The sequence below is a fragment of the Typopeltis vanoorti genome, chromosome 11 (genome assembly GCF_054136105.1).
Source record: "Typopeltis vanoorti isolate ZY-2024b chromosome 11, IOZ_Tvanoo_1.0, whole genome shotgun sequence".
NCBI lineage: Eukaryota > Metazoa > Arthropoda > Arachnida > Uropygi > Thelyphonidae > Typopeltis > Typopeltis vanoorti.
The window spans coordinates 47,969,208-47,990,872 of record NC_143559.1 but is presented as its reverse complement, the minus strand read 5'-3'; the positions used below and the strand labels follow the sequence as shown (position 1 = coordinate 47,990,872).

At 35.1% G+C, this 21,665-nt stretch overlaps 2 protein-coding genes across 2 annotated transcripts; one reads left to right on the top strand and one right to left on the bottom strand.

Moving 5' to 3' along the window:
* Positions 1–338: 338 nt before the first annotated feature.
* On the bottom strand, positions 339–12,544 carry LOC150101549 (cytochrome P450 2J5-like). The gene is made up of 8 exons (XM_090400717.1): positions 12,314–12,544; positions 10,746–10,873; positions 10,273–10,370; positions 7,323–7,624; positions 1,898–2,007; positions 1,385–1,640; positions 1,029–1,216; positions 339–538 (listed from the first exon to the last, which is right to left on the bottom strand). Exons 1-8 carry the CDS (start codon positions 12,541–12,543, stop codon positions 357–359), a joined length of 1,494 nt encoding a protein of 497 aa, XP_090256843.1. The 5' UTR covers position 12,544; the 3' UTR covers positions 339–356.
* A 2,294-nt stretch (positions 12,545–14,838) lies between these two features.
* Positions 14,839–15,297, top strand: LOC150101548 (general transcription factor II-I repeat domain-containing protein 2-like). Its single transcript, XM_090400835.1, has one exon. The coding sequence runs from the start codon at positions 14,839–14,841 to the stop codon at positions 15,295–15,297; it is 459 nt and encodes a 152-aa protein (XP_090256961.1).
* Positions 15,298–21,665: the final 6,368 nt, after the last annotated feature.

The window sequence follows — 21,665 nt, the reverse complement described above, 5'->3', positions numbered from 1 at the left end:
GCTATGTACTACTTCTAAAAAACAGAAAAGAAGAAAAAAGAATTATGACATACTATAGTTAAATGCTAGCAATCTTGTTATACTGAGTAAATATCCATCGGATTCTACATATTAATTACCAGCAGTTTATCTGTAGCACAATTAGAGCAGCGATAAAATATTAAAGATGAAATGAGCACGGCGAAAAAGAATTTGAAGTTACTGAATCTAATTCAGTGGACCGATGTAAAATATCGGGACTGAATTTTAGTAAAAGTGTTAAGTAATTCTGTCCCAGATAATTTAGTCGAATCTAGTGACTGTGTATGTGTAACATATAATACAAACTGATTCTCTGACTTTTTTATTTTATACATTTATTGATGTCTTGGAAAGAAACATAATTTAAAAGGTTTTGGTACATAACTAAGGAACATATCACCGTCCAAACTGAGCTTTGTGTTTTCAGTCATTCTTATTTCGTACTTCTGAAGTATTGAGGTGATAAAACAAAATACTATTGTTTTAGCAAATACTTCTCCAGGACACTTTCGTTTACCTAAAATAAAATAAGATTAAAATCAGTGAAACAAAAAAGTAATCATTTAAATTAATTTTTTGGTAGAAAGTGAATACAGATTAATAAAAAAGAAATACAAATATAAGTAGGTATGGGTAAAATAATGGAAAGTTGTAAGAGTAAAGCTGCATATACGATGAATAAAACAAAATATATAGTAAAGGGTTATAATCATCCTCTTCAACTTCATGTATAGCAAATCATCATATTTGCGATTATAGGTAGCTTTATACTTATCTTTTCCGTTATTTACCTCATATATACTTGGTTTATGTCTTTTCTTTTGTGATTCTAATTTTACAATGGTTAGAAGTTTTAAATTCCTGTTAAAAAATCTATTTGTACTGTGGTCCACTATTACTTGACAATAAATATGAAAGATGTAGACATCCCTTGCTTATATGACTTCAAATCATTTCTGTATATTTACATTAAACTCAAAGAAAATAAAAAAGTGTATACACTTTACCTAAAGAAAACGGCATGTATGATGGAGGTGATATCGTTGATTTTCCATCTTCACTGAGAAAACGCTCTGGTAAGAATTCGTCAGGTCTGTCCCAATATTTGGGATCCCGATGCATATGCCATGTATTCATTATCACATACGTTTGTTTTGGAATATCAAAACCGCCAACAGTGATGTCTGTAGACGTGCTAAATATCATTTAAAATAGAAAAGAGAAAACATTTTCTCATTATAATATTAAATAAATTAAAATCGCTGCAAGTAGAGTATTTACAATATTGTTTAAAATGTTACGCAGAATTGCGAAAAACCAGCTTTAATTTGAAATTATTTGCCTGATTGTTTTTAATACTTACTGTCGAAATCCACCAGTTGGCGTTATTGTTACAAATCTCTGTGCCTCTAGGATAAAGGCTTGTGTGTACACTAGAAATTTACGATCTGCCAAAGTAACTCTTCTATTTGTACCTACAACTCTTATTATTTCTTCCATTATTCGATTTTGAACTTCCGGATGTGCAGCCAATAATATCATGGCCCAGCAGGTGGATGAATGAGTAGTGTCAGTTCCACCTATTATAAAAACTCGCACATACGGACCAATGACGACTTCTGAAATACATAGAAAGTGTAATGTTATTTTTATCACACAAAAGTATGAATCCAAAAATTATTTTCTGAACGCTAAGATAGGTTAGCTGTTATGAACTGATCTTTTAGAAATATATGCCATATATTATTAATAAAACAAACTTATAATAATAATATATTATCGTTCACATGTCAAATGAAAGAGTGGAAATAATAGATGTACAGTAAAATTAGATAGTACAGGGGAGATTAGTGAAAGTAAACACTAATAATATCACCTTCTTCATTTTTGTCCTTCAATTTCTTATTTTCTACCATCGTTTGCAATTCGTCAATGAGTTTGCCACCTCCAGATCCTCCTACTTTCTTCAAAAACTGGATCTTTTCTCTAAGAAAATTACAGTTTCAGAAAACAGCGAAGAAATCATTTTTACATCCTGTTTATACTATTTATGCTTCTAACTATATCATTGCAATTCAGAAATATATTTATATTTAATTACATCACACAATATTTTAGATATGTGGGACAGGATAGAGGTAACCATCGTTTGTTATTAGCAATTTTGTGGAGGGAAAGGTGAAGGGATGGAAGCACAAAGTTCATATTACAAGAAATACTATAGTTCTGTAGTGCTCAACTTCTATATGTCATACCATAGCATTGTTGATTGTGATTAATTACTTGCTGATCTTTTGTGAATGAGTGCGCGCGTATTTTATATACAAGAAAAAATTGTTCACACTATGCATTTTACAACGAATTCGTCGCTTTGGTATCCCTGGACCCCCCTCCCCATACTTCGTCAGTAACAGATTAGGAAGTCTTAAATTTGAGGATTAAAGAGACCAGAGTCCAGGACGACAGCCATGTTGCTGTTAGCGAAAAATTATTGAATCAACTCCTCTGCATGATAATGACATTTTTCCTTTTGTGATATTTCTTCTGAAAATATCTTACGTGATTGGAAAGAGACCTATATCAAGTCCTGCCTGGAACATATATACAGATATAACGCGAATCTCACTGACGAAGGATAATCCGAACTTATTAAGTCGTGTAGTGGGTAGGCTAAGAGGATAATTTGGAAACCCTGCTCTAGAAACGAACATGGAACTTTTAATACCACTTCAGTCCTCCAGTAGTTAGGGTGGTGGTGTAACACTATTGGAATTCAACGTCTACCTAAGTACATTTACAAAGCATTCATGCCGATGGTGAGATTAACTTGACCATCGAGGATGGCTTGAAGATGGTGATGACTTGCAATGTTTTTGTATTGATTTACAATGTAAGCTATAATAATGATACATAACTTTACTCATAACAACAGAATACAACAATATTTAGTGTCGAGAAGTCATACTTCGAAGTCATGCCTGCGCTCCGTAATAGCTAGTTATATGTCGTTAGCATCCCGTATATTGTCTCTTGTAAAAATTCAGTAATTGAATGTGACAAGAATGAAACACAAACGAATTATATGTAAGCTTCACCTTTCATTTATAGCAATCATAGAAGATTATATATTGTAGTAATGTTGTTCATTTGATGTATAACATACACCAAATGACCAGCTTATTACAGACAACCTTTAGACAGAGTTTTGGAATTTGTTGAGACCCATCTCAATATGTTACGTCATCGACATGAAGAAATACTCCACAGATATCCCTCATATAGAGGTGGTGATTTTCTTCGAGTCCCTCAGATTTTCTAGAGCCGAGTCAATAGAACGAACATCTGTCTATTATATCCTACACTGTCCAAAATGCTTGATAGAAAACCCAAATCAACATTAAGACAGCATGACTAACAGCACATATTTCATTAACCATTATTGGTTACGACATTCCCTATGAGACGAAGCGCAGTATTTCTACCATCTGAAAAATTACTGTTCACCTTTGAAGGAAGTACTTGTATAAGGACGTTAAGCTATATACATTTCCCATAAGACATCCTATTGCTTGCTATTGTTGCAACTAATCACGATTGGTCACGTGATAAATTGAAACATATCTGTTGCATTTTTCGATCCTTTCTTTGGGTTGTTTCTCCTTGATCAGCTGTTTCATGTCGCATGCTCTTGGTTGCTCTGATGTCTCTGTTTCACATCATTCTCTGTATACATGAGACACTATTACACGTATTAATCGTATACCGACATTAATTTCCGATTAACTGTGTGGCTTTTACTGTTATCTCCCGTCCGATCAGCAGATGTACCTGTGCCATTTATCATATACATATAAACGCAGCTACGTCCAAGAGGCAATTGAATTCCTATTACTAGCCGGCATTTAAAAGTCGGTCGCCTGTTACTAAAGTATTCCATATAACATACAATGTTTGATATATTGGCTAAAGAAAATGTTACTATGTTTATGCATATATTAGTGGAACAATTTTTGCATCTGTTTGATGTATAAAGAATAATTGTCATCAATACACTGACTTTGATAAGCTATCTGGCAATTGTTATTTTATAATAAATATACTGATGTGATCCCTTAAATCACACGTGGTACATACTTCGATATAATGATATACCCCTATTGCGTCTACGTAAATAGCCAGTGGAAAACTTGAAAATTTGAAAGAGATGTTATCTCAGTAGCTTTATGTTCTTGACCTTAGAAAAAAGATTGAAACTTCCAAATATCGATAAGCAATACACATTATCATCCAATGGAAATGCTAATAGCACCTTACTAAAGAGGATCACCCGTGAGCACATAACACGAAGGGTATCGGAAGGGTGATGCGTAATTAACTAAAAATACACAAAGACTACAGAGATTAAGGTTAGTGGTAGGATATTGTACAGGTTGGTTTCTACGAAAAAACTGCGCATCAGCCCAAACATCGTCCACAGCAGTCAATGTTACAGATCCCACATGTGTCAAAACCATCGTGACTTATTCATTGAATGTTGAAGGTCTGTTGTAGCGCAAAGAATCACGCTAAGCCATTTAATATACCAATGGGCGAGTATAGGTTTTGAGTATTCTCCCCTTTACGCCTCAGTCAATCATCCGAGTGGAACGTCGAGGTATTATACTTGTCATCTGGGAGTCTTTTTCTGTTGGTATGGAATCGGTGTTTGGTTATAACTTCTGGAAGTATCAATGCAGACAAACATACACCCATTCTTATTAATGCAGTACTTCATACATTGCTGGAGTATTGGTAAACACATCCATATTCCTTTCAACACGACAATAATGTACCATGTCATACTTTAGTGCTATTGCAATGTGCTTTGAGCAAAAGAATGTGAAGCACTTGATTATTCTGCATATTATTGATCTCAACTTAGCAGAGACCTGTAGGTAGAAAAGGAGCATGTATTACTTACCAGATGTACTGAGCGATGCCCAGCACATTCAACAAGAGCATATGAACTAGTGGTTGTGTTGAAAAAAGGATAGATTAAAATACCTAATGAAACAAAACTTTTTGGAGAATAAGCCTATAACTTTATAAAGTTTGTTCAGTGCCAAAACGGAGGCTTGCGCTTTCATTATTTTGTCTGCGTGGATTTGAAATATATTTCAACGTTGTGCATATATTTTGCACGCTAACGTAGCCAGATGGATAAATAACGGTAGCAGCAAACACAATTTGGTTGATGCTTGTTTCGTCAGTTGAATTAAATAATAGCCTTTAATTGCTAAATGAAGAAACAAAAGGCTTCAGTTCGGATGGAAAATTACACAGGGAAAGTGGATTCTAGATGATCCATCATTATTTCAAAGCCGAATGTGTCTAGAAACTATAAAACTATTTCGTAAGCTTACCCCACTTAAAATATGAGCGATGCCCAAGCGTTCCATATGTTAGCCTTTTATTAGTAAAATACATTAATAACAGCAGTGCAAGGCAAGAAAACTCAGGATACCGAGGATTGTATTCTCGTAAGCTTTCAGGTCAATGTACGAAACTTTCATAGTTTCTACTAACATTCGATTTGAAATAATGATGGATCTAGTATTCACTTTGCCTAAGTAATACATTTAATTCTTTCCACACCTGAATTCCCTTTTTGTGGGAATTAGGTAAACTCAATTTAAAATATCGGCTGTTCAAATGCGTACTGTGTATCCATTTTCATAATTTCACTAACATTTTAATATTTAAACGCTTTTCTCCATGAGGAACAGAAATAGTTGTGACATCATCCCTTTTTCATATATTTTAAATAAAAAAAAAACATCTGTCTAGACTAACTGGGAACTTGAACTGCTCAGTGTAATCGTATCACAAAATGACTATAAAACATAAAGCAATGAAAGAACATCCAACTTCAGTCTCCCTGGGAAGATTAAAAACCCAGGGCTGCGGAAGACTCTAATTATCATATATTCAGAATCTGATGTATAGAAATGACGACGGTATTCAATCACTAGCGAATATAGATAGCATTCCCCGTCTAAATGCAATGTCTCCGTATTTTAACATCTACCTAAACCACCACAATCTCGGTTAAAAGTACCAGAAATTTATAAAAGCAACTATGTATGTGGTATCCACTACATGCGGAAAGCAGGCTTCGCTGGAGAAATTATAATGGCTAATGTCGTGAAAAATATTGTGAAGCAAAGAAAATATAACTTTAGCGTTGCTTTTCGCACAGAAGGAGATCACGAAGATCTCGCAGCCAACAAATATGTCCTCTATTGATTATAATAGTTACATCAGGAAATTTAAAGAACTTCTGTAATGTTACATATCCCCTAGTTAATACAACAGAAATCAAGGACTTATGTTAAAATCAGGTCGGGTCCTCTCTGGTCACAATATGTGATTCGCACAGAGTTAGGTTATGATTATCATTATAATACGTTTTCTCTCAACGGTTCCTCAGGCAAATGATGTTTTTACATGCACGAAAAATTTATATATATATATATACACACCACTATCTAGGGAAATGACTGAGCAAAGTGGTTTCGAGATGCCTTCCTTGCCGTACTATGTCCTATTACTGTAGCCTGTGTGTTCACGGGAAGGGCTTCCTTGTTTGCGGGATGAAAAAACCCACATAAACTGGAGAAAAAACCCTGCTATCCACGCCCAAGACTAGCTAACTTGGTAATGGCTGAGGAAGATCCTTCAGCTCCTCACGTCTCCGACGAGAATCGAACCTAGTACACTCATTCCCCAGACATATGGTTGTGAAGCGCATAGCCACTAGGCTAACCGCGCGGACGCAGACATATATATAAATAAAGCTTCCGCGCGGTTAGCCTAGTGGCTTATGCGCATCGCAACCATATGCCTGGGGAATGAGTGTACTGGGTTCTATTCTCGTCGGAGACGTGAGGAGCTGATTACCAAGTTAGCCGGTCTTTGGCGTGGACAGCAGGGATTTTTTCTCCAGTTTATGTGGGGGTTTTTCATCCCGCAAGCAGGCAAACCGGCCCCGTTAACACACACGGACTACAGTCATGTCTCCAATAGGGATGCAGCAGAGGAGGAGTGTACCGGCTGCATTATTTTGCCGTGACTCCTCATTAGGAGGAGAGCCAACCCGTCTGAATCAGATGAAAGGGAGAGATAGAGAGAGATAGATATATATAAAGCAAATTTCGCAGGTTTCTTTCTAACATAGTTTAATATCATCAACCAGTGCTGGGAACGAAAAAAGAGTTAGAGTCACAAAAATATGATAAAAAGATCTTACCATATAATCTTACCTGATTTTCCGATTTAACTTCATAACAATTGAAGAATGTTGTGCAAATGAGCCAATATTCAGAAGCAGTGACAACTTCAGCAATGATGGTATAAAAGTGTAGGCAGTTCCTTGGGTAGCCATTTGTCTCATTGCTGTGACTCCATCATCCAATATTTTCCTTTCTGGGTCTGTGTAACTAAATGTCTCTCCACATATGGCATACCACATTATATTGTTTATGGCTTTAGCGAGATTATCACTAAAATCAAAAGGTTTCCCTAAGTGTTTTTCAATTTCTTTCAGGAAAATGGAGATTTCGTCCTGTAAAAAATTAATGTATGGTGCATGTTTTGTGACGATTAAAAAGTAAGTATCATAATTTAAAAGAATCTGAATTACACCAGTATAATAAAGCAAGGATTAAAACAAGAATATAATTTGCTGACAATAATATATATATATATATTTATATATGTTCCATCCGGCTGGACATAAGTGGATACATTAAATCAAAGTGGATACATTAAATTAGGAGTTATGGACTTAACCGTAATAAATATACAGTCATTTTAATTTTTAAGCCTTATTATAAAACTGCACTGTGCATTACTACCACTATAAAACGGGAGTATAATCACCCAAATCTTCATCCGCAATGACATCTTCATTAGCTTCCCTGTGTGAAGATATATATAAATCAAATTTCGCAGGTTACTTTCTAACATAGTTTAATATCATCAATTATCCCACTTAAAATCTGAATTACACCAGAACAACCAGGCTGCGGTTCTTCTGGTGTAACCTTTGTGGTTTTGATGAAAATGCCCAATGTGCTTTGCTTATTGCTCTTCTTCGTTTCATCATAAATTTGTTTGCAGCAAGCAAAGGCATCATTTACTTTCCTTTCTACTAATAAGTAGCGTTCAACACGAATTTGAGAACGTTGCTAACTGCAGAGAACATTTCTGCAAGACCCTTCACTGTGGAATTGTTTAACTAATGAAGAGGAAAAAGAGAAATAAGGAAAGGTCCTTCTTTCTCTTTTTCCTCTTCATTTTCTCGTTCTTCCTCTTCTGCAACACGTTGTTCCTGCAGTTCGACCAATTCTTCGTTGGTCAACTGTGGAGGGGAACTTTCTGTGAGTTGAATTATGTCGCATCATTCACTTCGAGATTGAGATTGTTTGCTAGGTCCACTATTTCTTCACTCAATTTACAAAGGTCTTCAATGTTTTCAAAACTTTGAAAATCGTTCACAAACATTTTCAATGTCTTTTTCCATATGCCACTCACTCATACATTGAGAGGTTACTTCGTCCCAAACCACAACAATATTTTTAACAGCATGATAAATATTGAATGCTTTCCAGAATTGCATGAGAGTCTGGTAGTTTCCTTCGGTAGCAATGGCTTGTGAAAAAGTTCTCCGTAGATAATAAGCCTTAAGCACTGCAAGAACTCTCTGATCCATCGGTTGGAACAATGAAGTAGTGTTTGAAGGGAGAAACATGACTTTGAACTTGATGAAGATCACCGATATAAGACGGATGACTTGGAGCATTTTCTAGAATTAATAAAATTTTAAATTCTACATTTTCTTACACACATAGCTTTTAATTTAACTCGCATTACAGTTGATTAAGGCACCCGCAAACAATTTCTGAGTTATCCACGACTTCTCATATCTCCGGTAATGAACTGGAAGTGTACGCTTCCTAATGTTTTTGAAGGCTCGTGGATTGCCATATCACAAATGGTTTCAGTTTATATCCAGCCACATTATCCCCTAACAGAATTAACACGTTCTTTAAGAGTATATTAAGGCATCCGGGCATAGATGAAACCAGGCATAGATTTTAGCTTTTTGTGGATGAATTGTCCGCTGGGGCATTTTGTTTCCAAAACAAGGAGGTCTCATCCATATTAAATATTTTCCGTGGCAAATAATTTTCCTCCGTAATAATTTTATTCAATTTCTCCACAAATTCCTTGGCAGTCTTCTCATCGGAACATGCAGATTCACCATACATTTTCACATTATCCAGCGCAACAATCTTGAATCTCATGAACCAGCCGGAAGAAGCGTTGAATTCATAGTCGTAATCGGGCCCTGCTTTCTCCTTCGACATGTTGAAGAGACTTAGTGCCTTAACGGTGATGGTCATAGTGGTAAGAGGTAAGCGCTTTTGATTCAGGTCCTTTATGCAAGATGGAAGGAGCTTTTCCATCTACCGATAGGACCTTGTAGTTGCTTCGTCACTATCGTTCAACTTGCAACTTCGTTTCAACATCAATTGCTCGTCTCGTTTTCTGTGATTCATCACTAGGATTTTTAATTGGGCATGTAGGGGATCCATGTTTCACAAAAATATCGCAAAATATTTAACGATAAATACACAAATAATGTATTTTTTAAACACAAAATCAACAAAGGAACTGTTGAAGCCACATGCCGACTGCCGAGTGAGATTGCCGCTGAATGCGCTGTTGCCACTGCATTGTTGTTAAATGAAAACCTTTTTACTTTACTTTACGCTCGCTTGCGTCTTGTTCGAAAGCATAGTCGAAAATGTTATTTATTCCCTTATGGGATCGCGGACGTATCTTCGAACGGACGTAACTCGAACGGACGTAAGTCGAGGGATGACTTGATTAAAGATGACAGAAATGGAATTCACTGAATGTTTGATTCAAAATGTTCTTAATCCCATATAAATTCGTTATTAAATTAGTTCAACGTACGAACGAAATATTTAAAACATTCAGAGTTTAATATCGCAGTGCACTGTTCCTTTCGATTAGGAAAAGAAAGAGAAATATTGCAGTTTCAGTTAATATCGCATAACGTTCTTCCTAGAGAATATAAGAATGAATGAGAAAGTTAAAAAAGGTATATTACAGTTGCAGAATTTGTATTTCTTAAGTTTTACTTAAATATTTATTTTTTACTTCCAAAATGGAAGTACACACCTGAATATTGCCTTCATCTACTACAGTAGCATTCTTCATAGTGGAATTGAAGGTGCTTCTTTCTTCTCTCCACACTTTGCCATTTACAGATGCAACCCCTACAGGAAAAACAAATATGAACAACTGTCAAATGCAAATAACTTTTAATGTTTTCAGAAGTAAAATGTATTGGACACATTTTTAGTTTTTGTATACATAATACATTAGAACATAATTTTCGGTTACATGCAATACATATGATTGGAACAAATGGATAAACTTTAATGGGATTGCATAGTACAGCAATGTGGATAGTAATAATTATGTTGTATAGAAAGAGTTTAATATTCTTTATCTGCGCGTTTTGAATCGCGCATTACCGAAATCTTATAACATGCAAAAATCAAAGTGTTTTACAAATAATGAAGCTTCAAATTCACCACATATATTGTTTTAAATTAAAATGTCTATTATGAAAAATATGTTTGACTTACCTAATTTACCAGGAATGTAATTAAAAATTTGACCTGGTGGTTTGTCTAGCAATTCAGTTTTGCTATAAACTTCTTTAGCGAGTTCATAATCGTTAATTACAATTGCATATGTTTGTCCGAGTGAAAGGCTGGAAAATAAAAGTAGAATAATTCATAATATACTAAGAATGAAAGTGAATATTATTATGAAAAGTTATACACAAAGTGTTTTGTTATTTATACTAATATTCAATTTTTTTTGTTTGTGAATCGTCACCGTACGTTATACCTTCGCGTTTATGACTTTTTGTGAATAGTCGTTTGTGAATACAGAATTAAATTTTACTAGAACTGGGAAATTGGCATGTTACGATTTATATCGGAAATTGGTTTAAACCTCCACATTTAATGACCTGTTATTGGTGTAATTTTTATATTAATATTTGGTTAGTAATCATATTTTTCCCCCCTACATTACACACGCAAGTAATAACCTGTCAGGAATGGCTACTACTCACATATGCGATACAGTGTGGTTAGCTTATGGTGAGGTGGGGTATGTGAAGGGGGGGGGGGTGTTGATAGAGAGAGAGAGAAAGAGAGAAGAAAAATTACCGAGTAGTTTAATTTATTTAAGTTATTAAATGGTTATATTTAAAACCAGCTTTTCCTAGCTTAGTCAGACATTATAATCCTGTTTCTAGCTGAATAATTATTCATGTCACTAATTCTTAGCTGCTCCTGATGACGAGAAAAAAAAGTTACATATTTGGGTTTCAGTCATCCATGAAACCAACTGTACGTTATCTGAAACAGAGCATTTATGTTATAGCTAAATATCTGATGCTAAACACATCCCAAAATATGCTTCATTCATGTATTATTTTTACTGGTTGTGCTGTACTGATAGCTCACAGAAAAACCGATAGCATGCTACTATCTTTTTTTATAAAACTGTAGTTTGCTCCTTCATGAAGGACACTTCTATTCGACTTCGCCATCTTGAAAGCAGTGCACAAAGTGCAACATGGGTTTTATATTGAAGTTATCAAAAGATAAATTATCCTATTAAAGAATTTATTCTAAGTGAATTTTTTTCTCTCTGAAAAATGATTTAATTAAAGCAATGTGATCTTGGTTACTAGAAAAAGAAAGTTCGGGACGCGATTTCATTTTGTTTTTGTTGTAGTATTCTTTTTATATCGGATGAAGGCTATCTTTCATGTACAATTCTGTTCTTCATTTTCAGTCTTTGAAGGGCCTGCCTTCTATGGGAGAGAGAGAGAGAGAGAGAGAGAGAGAGAGAGAGAGAGAGAGAGACTTAATATTTATAAACCATACAAATTTTAAAATTAATGAAATTATCAAAAATATATTAATTAAAACGGTTATTATTATACTGCTATCGACTTCGATTTGTCTTACTATTATCCATTTCTCCAAACCACAATAATTAAACACACGAATCTCTAACGCAATTAATAATTATTAAACATCTTAGGTATTTGGCTATAATTTCAAGTATATAAATGGGTCAATTATAACTCAATTCTAACTGATATATGCATTAAATGAAACACTGTACTTACGAAAAAATATTCCCATATTTCGTGGAGATCTCCTTAAAGTCATTATGCAGATGTGAGCTTAAAAAAGGTAAATAACCCACGACAGGCAACCCTCTTGGTCCTGACGGAAGTTTTTTGTACCTCTTGAATTTTAAAATATTTAAAAGGAGATAAATAAAAACTGCTAGACTTGCAGTAGTTAAGATGGATATACTAATATCTTTGAGATCAGTTTTCAGGAAAGCAGTCATCTTTGCTCTAGTACGTGTTATGAAGAACTGCAGTAGCTGGAAAATAAAATCTTGAGTTATCTAAAGAAATAGATCATGAGTAGATTGGATCACATGACAAAGAATTGCGAGTCATTTAGTCTCAAGTAATAATCGTCACGTGATCGGTTGCAACACGCGATTAAAATAGTGGAATAAAAATACGTAAAAAAAACCTGGTTAAACTGTAATTGTAGATAATCTTTAACCCTTGGGATCGTTGTTTGTAAGAAGTCCATTTGTTGTTAGAATATTAGTATCCTAATCGCCATATTATAATTATAATTTAATAAGTTAGGAGGCTAGAATATCAGATACTAATAGAATCTATATGTGCGTATGTGTTTACTCTGAAAAATTTATTAGTGTTTATCCTTGAACATCTATTTCCTTTTATAACATAAATGTAACGTATGAAATTATTCTCGCTTAAATAATATGGAAAAAAAAATTCAGCCTAGAATAAAAATTCTTTAAACACATTAATATCTATAATCAAGAATCGAATATCTAACAGCGCGCCCAAGGGTGGAGCGATCCTGGGCGGGGGGGGGGCGGGACCTAATGAGCAAAAGGAAGAGTTTAATTGAAGTAAGAGGGCGGTAAAGCATAAAGGACAAAAATTAGGTGGTGAAAAAATTTATCATCCAAAATTTTGCTGATATAACTGTGGTGTAACTTAAGTAAAGGTTGTAAGGGGTGCTTTATTTTCCAAGGAAACGTATTACAGCCGATTGGCGTTGAAGTTCTTACAACAGGTCTTAACTAGCAAAGTGTTGGCGGGCGAGCACTTTCAAGTGATCGGGATTTTACAAGTCCAGTACACATCGGCAGGAACATGTACATGTTATGATTTGTTTACTGAATAATGCTATAAATACGTGAGACGTATGAAAACAGTTTCAGATTGTTTCTGAATTGTGTGACAAGCAGTTAACAGTTCAATGTAGTGCATAAATTTTAGTGCATATTCGATACCTAGTTGGTACCTTAATTACACGGATTATACGCCAAGCAAATTATTGCTATTCCAATAATTCAGCAGATTTCACGTCTGTATTTTTATATCGTTTCTTGTAAAAAAAATCATATGGTTTTACGTGAGAAATTGCATTCTAGCAATATTGTAAATTTAACTTCATTTTTACAGAAGAAATGTAGACAATATAATATCGAATATTTGAAATACGCTTTATTGAGTCGTCTACAAACAAACATTACCGATGTGCCTGATTGCCAAAAGGGTTTTTTCAAATGAATCTAAAATTTCAAGATTAGAAGAACATTTGATAAAAGTTCATGCTGATAAAAATGATAAGGATTTATTGTATTTTCAAGCACTTAAAGAAACCTTTTTGAAACAACCAACACCTGCACGTGTGTTTTCAGCATCCAAACTAGGTAATGTTGGGTTGCGTGCCGCTTACATTTCCTTGTTGAAGAATTAATCATATTAGCTGTTACTCAGGTTATACGCACTGTACTGAACAAGCCAGCCTCTGATATTATCAAGAAAATTCCTTTGAGAAATAATACCGTGCAACGAAAAATTGATGAAATGCCCCAGGATGACGAAGACTCATTATGTGAGCATTTAAAAACAACTCAGCTCTCTATACAGCTTAACGAGTCTACTTTTACCAGGAAATGAAGCCTTACGTTTAGCATATGTACGATACATAAAAGAAGAAAAATTTGCTGACACTAAAGGAGAATCGATATTTCATGCATTGGAAGAATTTGTTTTAAAGAAAAAGAAATCCCTCTGAATAATATCCTTCGGTTGCTACTGATGGTGCTCCAGCGATGGTAGCGCGCTATCGCAGTTTTATTGCATATTTCAAAGAGGCTGTGCCAAATGTATTCACTGTACACTGTGTGATTCGTCGTCAACATTTAGTTGCAAATACCTGAGTAATCACCTACACAGGTTTTACATTATGTAATTACAGCCGTCAACAAAATCAAAAGTCATTCATTGAATGACAGATTGTTTGAACAACTTTAAATTGAAAACAATAAAGAATTCAATCGCTTGCTGCACTATACAGAAGTTCGTTGGCTATCAAAGGATGCCTGTTGAATCGAGTTTATAAACTCTTTGACTCAGTGCTACAGTTTTTAGAAAACAGAGATGATTCTTTACGAGTCAACTTGATTCATTTCAAAAGTGACAGCTTATTGACTGACTTGTTTAACAAATTTAATGAAACGAATCAACAGATCCAAGGAGATGAGCTGAAGGTAATAAAAACAAAAGCTATTTTTTCTGCATTTATGTCAAAACTTGTCTTGTACAAACGCAACTTAGGACGAGGAGAATTCAGCCAGTTTCCAAATTTATCAACAGTGGAAAAATGTGATGAAGACGTGCTCAGCTATTGTCAGAACTTGGGAACTCTCCATTGTGATTTCAACCAACGATTTAAAGATATTCTTGAAACGAAAGTACCTGATTGGGTTTTGGATCCGTTTTCAACTACAAACACAGAAGAATCTTTACAATTACAAGAAGAACTGATAGAAATAACAACAAATGAACAATTGAAATTAAAATTCCAATATGTGTACCAACAGTTCTGGTTACAAAAGCAGATGCCCATACATTATCCTGGATTGTGGGCTGTAGTAAAACTGTTTTTAATTGCATTTCCATCATCATGTTTAGTGAAACGTGAGTTCAGTGCGGTCACAAATCTTTTAACTAAAACGCGTTTCTTGTATTACGTGTTATGAAGAATTTCAGTAGCTGGGAAATAAAACTTTGAGACTTTGAGTTATTTAAAGTATAGCTTGTAGTTAGTTGGATCACATGACGAAGAATTGCAAGTCGTTTCGTCACGCAATCATCGTCACGTGATCTGTTGCAACACACGTATTTGAAGTAGTGGAATATTAATACGTAAGGACTGCTTTATCTGTAATTATAGGTTTTTCTTAAAACCAAGGATTCGTTCAATCAATCTGTTCATTAAATACTGGAATAATGTATCCATTTGTTGTGCAATAAATATATTGTACAAGAAATTTATTTATCTAAAACGGATACTCAAATATATATTTTTTTCATTTATTAAACTTCGTACTGAGAGTACAGTATTACACTTACAAATCTTACTAGGCCGAAGCCTAGAGCTTACCCAATTCCGGCACGAGCCATCCTAACGGTCATACGCTGATGGCAACGGCAAGCCACTAGTGCCTTGTAGAGCATGCAGAGACAGAATTTTAAAGTTTCCCTATGGCAGTCCTAATAAAGAGAGGTCTTTATAACTAGTGGAGCACCAAACCCCGCAAAAAAAATAGTAGCACCGGTAAAGTAAGGAGTTGCCCCAAACTCCTCTTGTATTATCTTACAAGGTCTTGGTTCTGCTTGTAGTATTGCACCTCGATAAGATGGCTAGAGGTGAGTACCCACTACCTGGGTATCAATAACCATACTTCTTTTTCTTTCTTTATTATCAAATCTGCTTTCCTTATCCCTACCTCTGTACAGCAGTGAGGTTCTGCCATGGTCTCCCAAACTTCATTTCCTAAAAGGTTATGTAAGTAAAACTCCAACTCACAGAGATGTGAGTTGGAGTTTTACTGTAGCGGCAGCCAGCTCTACAGGTAATATCATCTCTATCCCAGCGAGCTGTACGGACCCTCTTGGGCAGGGCATTAATTCTAGTCCTAATAAGGACATACTCATATCCTGGTAGTAATCTGGTACCATCCTTAATCCACTGATGTTGAGGGGAACCTAGTAAGATTCAGAAACAGGAGCGCTATCGAGCCATGAAGTAAAGATGCCCATCTCTTATCTTCTGTCGATGCTATCCCTATCTGGGATCCCTGGGTCCAACCCCCTAGTGCATCTAATAGAACTATAGATTAAAAGAGTTGCATTAAATTTTCTTTTTGCATTAATTTTCTTGATGCATTAAAAGAGTGTGCACCAAGAGTGCACACTCTTTTAATGCATCAAGAAAACCTTTCAATGTACCAAGAAAATCTTTTAATGCACCAAGAAAACGAAGAAACTTATCTATGATGCAATTAAAGAAAAGATAGAGATTACCCTGGCGAACTCCTCAAACAGCGTGAATCGAGATCAAACGGGATCCTGTAGTGATAGAAAGGGAGCTATTAGAATAAAGCTCCAATAGCTATGAAAGAAAGGGGTCTGACCATCCGGCAATAGATAGCGCTCTAAGAATAGCAGGAATGGAGACGCTATCAAAGGCATTTTGGAGGTCCAGGGACGCCATGTAGAGAGGAGTAAGGCGGCGTAGCGAATCAAAAATAAGGGAGAAAAGGACATATATGTTTTCGCACAGCTATCCGAAGGTATAAAAAGGCTCTTTGACGGAAGTCATGCTTAACCTGTTGTTCTTGTAGTAGTCTCTTAACCAAAACTTTATGGAACAAACGGAGAATCACTGGGGAAACTGTAATTGGTCTGCAGTCTGCTGCTCTAGTGGCTGTGATTTGCTTGGGAATAAATAAAGTTTTTGAACTGCGAAGATATAGAAGAATTATTCTGGAGGATAAGAGGGTATCAAGTAGATCTTGAAAATATACTTACAATGCTTTGCATTAAGAACCCCAGTGGGCCTTCGAACGAAATACCTCGGCACGATGAGAATTTGGAAGCATTTTACGGATATCACTTGGGATATTATACGAATTCTTGTACTTGTTCTATTTCATTGCTGCAGTTTTCTGTTAAAAGCATCTCCTTCCACCACTTCTCAAGACTCTCCAATAGAATTCGAATTTTCTGACTGATGGGGAAGTACGATCCATTAAAATTATATGACTACTATGGGTCTGTGATATGCCAGTCGCTACTGTTGAAAGTATCCATCAACGCAATCGTCAATGTGTATACATGTAATTTTCTTTATTAGAAAATCTGAAAAAAAAAACAGAAGTAATAAAATATAGAATGAATGCGTAGGTTATTAATGAGTTCTAGATTTTCGTTTTCGGTTTTTATAAGATGTCGTCCGTGGTAAAGTGTTCCTACCTAACAAAAGATCACGTATCACTATGTTTTTAAGATCTTAAATATTTCTTAACACAAAAGTGGTAACAAAAATAGGTATCTTATCATTTTTATGTGTATCTAACCAACAGTACTAATGTTCTATAAGTTTATAATTACAAATATCCATGACCACAACAGAATTCGAACTGGAGCGCTACTGTCTTCACATGTCCATGAAAATCCCAGATAAAGAGAGATTTCTGTCTGACCTTACTCATTTGCTCAGTATGTCTCCAAGATGAACATCCCCTAATCGTTAGAGTAATATAGATAAGAGAAGTCGGGAAGACGGATCCATAACTTTGGAACAAGGACTGACTCCGAGGACTGGGATCCGAAACGTACGTGGAACTTTGACAGGGATTAGGCAAAGCTATCCAGTGATAGAATGCTTGCCTCCAATCAACGTCTGAACCTTCTCCTGGTAGATCTTAGCTGCAAGGAGTGTCGATGGTCGGGCTTGAGTGACTGTTTGGGCCCAGAACCAAGAGCCGAATAAGAAATAACATCTACCAGTATAATCCGACAGCCTAATTAAAAGACAGCACAGCAATTTCCTTAAGTAGGGAATGATACAATGTGACTCTCACTTAAAGGCAATTGCAGTGCCTAGGGTTAAAGAATATTTGTCAAGAAGAGGGTAATCGGCGGAAGTAACTGTGAGTGTCTTAAAGGTCGACGACGATTTGGATATTTGGTTTCTAATGTTGAAAGCTAGACGATTTATTCTTCTAGAATTGATGGAAAATCCTGATAGAGAGAGAGTTACTTGTGAGACAGACTTGGACACAGAAATTTGGAGTTAATCGTCCACACTGTACATCCACGGATATCAGTAGGCAATTGGTTTATTTAAAAAAATGTTCGGCTTGTTAAACGGTATGTTGATGCTTTCGATGGCACGATACTATCAATTTTACAGATGTCTTTCTGAGAGAAGATCTTCCATTAAAGTTAACTTGATTAAATCCTGTAATATTTGGTATTCCGAGAAGAATTAAGATAGTGTAAGCTACGTACACTTTAGATCTTATGATAGATTAATGTAGGCTAAGAATTCATTTGCTTGATCAAACAATCAGAAATAGGTGCAGTTCATGTGTCAAAAGCTACCGCTGGTAGATACAAATGAATCCCTTCAGGTCCTTATCCTTGGGATTACGACTACTTGGGACTGCAAAGATAACGTTCCTGCTTCGCGTACGAAAGTAATTCCGGCTAGGGATTGCTTGCGTACTGTTGTCCGCACATACTTCATTTATTTTCTGTAGGTTCCTCTGTATCTCTTGTTCGGGAATGATATATGATAATTCGGATGTATCCCATCTTAAGAAATTTGTCTACAAGATAAAAACAATTGTCATCACAACAACTGTATTCTTATTACTTAATACAGGTCTATGCTAAAATATGCAATAAAAACGGAGCTGTCGCTGAAGTATGCATAATTCTAGAAACAATATCTCAATCAATCTTTCATGACCCGATGCATTAGTCTTCTCCATTTATCTTAATCGTCTCCATTTTAAGCGCATCATCCAACTGGATTCTACTTCTGGCTCCTGGTATTGTGCCCTGCACGAAGAATTTTTCAATGTTCTTTCTTTCTTCTTGTGTCCAAAATATCTGAGACTTCTCTCCACCATGTTCGAAAGACTTATTTCAAGATTGTATTGATATTTGATTCTCAGATTGGATAATTTTCTCCATTTACTTATTACTATTTTTAAAATTTTTGCTATAAATTCCTTTCTAAATTTCGTAACAAATACATTTTTAAAAATTAACAATTATGAAATCAATTACTTGTTTTCTTGACACAAGAAACCTTATTTTACTTTGAATGGTATTATGGAAAATGAAATCACTGTAAATTTTTCAAACTTACATAATCGTTTCTAATACGACGATGAAACATCTTTTATATATATATATATATATTTGAAACTATGACTGTTTCGTAAGTTGAACAGAGAGCTTACGGGAATACGCTGAACAGCATTCGCGAGGTTGCCTTAGCGCGGACTAACAGAAGATATAGGTGCCTCCCAAGAGCTTATATATTCGCCTTTTATTAGTCCATTTTGATAAGGTTTCATAGTTTTGGAACTTTCCTAATATAATCGGCTTTGAAATGATGCTGGATTTAATTTACACTTTACTTATATAATATATATATATATTTAAATTGCATAGTTATTCTTCTAACGTTCTGTCTTCTAAATTTCTTTTATGCATGCACTATCTTTTCCCACTCTTTTCTGTGTTAAGTTCCTCTACTCCAATCTAGGATTACCACCTCAGCTAAGACTTTCTGGATGCTATCATCCCAACGTTTTGGTAATCCTATATAGGTCACATACTATCAGTCCTCATATGACCAAATATGTGTTTATCCATTCTTATCTCAATGTTGACATCTCAAAATTGACAAACTGTGTACATTCCATTTTTTACCCTCTAATAATCATCTTAGAGTAAAAATGTAGTCGACCATGTACCCATTTCTTTGAAATCTTGCATGATGTTCACTTAAAGTTTCTTTAGTATATTGTCAGATTATTCTTCTTTAGAATAATATTAGATAAATTGTGTATCCTCTAGACTGAAGTGATATCGATCTGCAATTTTCACATTCATTTTTGTTTCTCGATTTTATTAATTGGCATGATTAGAATTGGCATCAAAAATAATGCCAATTTTATAAATTGGCATCATTTTTTATAAATTGGCATCATTTTTTATAAATTGGCATTAATTGTATGTTCTCCTAAGTAATGCACCAACTTTTGAAAAATTCATATACAGGATTCGAACTCCAACAAAACGAAACAATTTCTTCGTTCTCACCTTGGATTTGTTTAGTCTAATAAGGGGATGAATAATATTGTAACTCGATGTGTTTATGTCAGTTTATATTTTCTCTATTTCGACGAGAGAAGGTTGGAATTTCTTCAATTTCTTAGTGTAAATATTTTCTCTTCAGTTGTCTTATTACTTCACTGGCTTCCTTGTTACTCTTTGTATCACTGAGTAACATGAATATCAAATGGGTTATTAAGGTCAATTTCTTGTATCTTTTTCTTTTTCTTTACTATCACTTCACATTTTCATTAAACCATTTCTTCACTGTATTTTATGTAATGCAGTAATCCTACTGGGCATACTTACCATAAGAGTACAATTGATCAGAGGAAAGTTTGGACCATTTTCCAGTAGGCATGTCATGAGGCCCTGGACTGTTATGGGGTGGAAGTCCCTTGATCTCACCCGACGCTCCACTTCATCCCACAGATGTTCAATAGGGTTGAAGTAAGGGCTTGGCGAAGGCCAATTAAGTGCAGTGACGATCATGTCCACAAACCACGTAGTTACAGCAGCAGCTTTATAAAACGTTGCATTGTCTTGCTGAAAGAGACAATGGTCATTTCCGTAGAAATGCCACAAAATAGTAAGCATGGTCCAAAATGTTTAGATATCTCTTGGAGTTCAAAGTTCGTGGTACCACAAAAAGAGATCCGACGCCAAAACAGGAAAAACAAGATCATACCATCACACTGCCACCTATGAATTTCATAGTTGTGTGGCCTGAGGTGACTTTAAGAAGTACCAGATTAGATCTATGAGCAACTGTTCGCACTGTGTAAAAGAATTGTCTATAGAGCTGACTATCCTACAGGTTTATTCTCATAAATGAGGGGAAACTATCATAAATCTAATATTTTGAATATTATTTGTAATTATGTGTGGTCAGTAAAATAGAAAGAAATCCCTTTGGTAATTTTATGGATAACATATCTATGTATTTCCATATTTTCCCTTTTCTGTATATTAAAATACAGCGCAGCACCTTTTATTGAAACTATCCAAGACAGTGGAATAACGTATAGACATTTCTGTAGAATATCAACCCATCTAATGAGATAATGAAATCGATCATTCTGGAGTAGGGTTTGAATACTAAACTGAATTTGTCATATCGCATCGCTTTGAAGTAACGTATGCATCTTGAAATAAATTTTTATTACTCTTCATTCTATTAGCAGAATGCTGAATGTTTATCAGAGAA

Bases quoted from the DNA above. Each gene is read 5' to 3' on its own strand.
- LOC150101549 (XM_090400717.1), bottom strand. From the start codon at position 12,543: ATGACTGCTTTCCTGAAAACTGATCTCAAAGATATTAGTATATCCATC. The intron at 10,874-12,313 runs GTAAGTACAGTG...TTTATTTTCCAG, and splicing joins AAATATGGGAATATTTTTTC to CCTTTCACTCGGACAAACAT. The intron at 539-1,028 runs GTAAAGTGTATA...ATTTTATTTTAG, and splicing joins ATACATGCCGTTTTCTTTAG to GTAAACGAAAGTGTCCTGGA.
- LOC150101548 (XM_090400835.1), top strand. From the start codon at position 14,839: ATGTCAAAACTTGTCTTGTACAAACGCAACTTAGGACGAGGAGAATTC.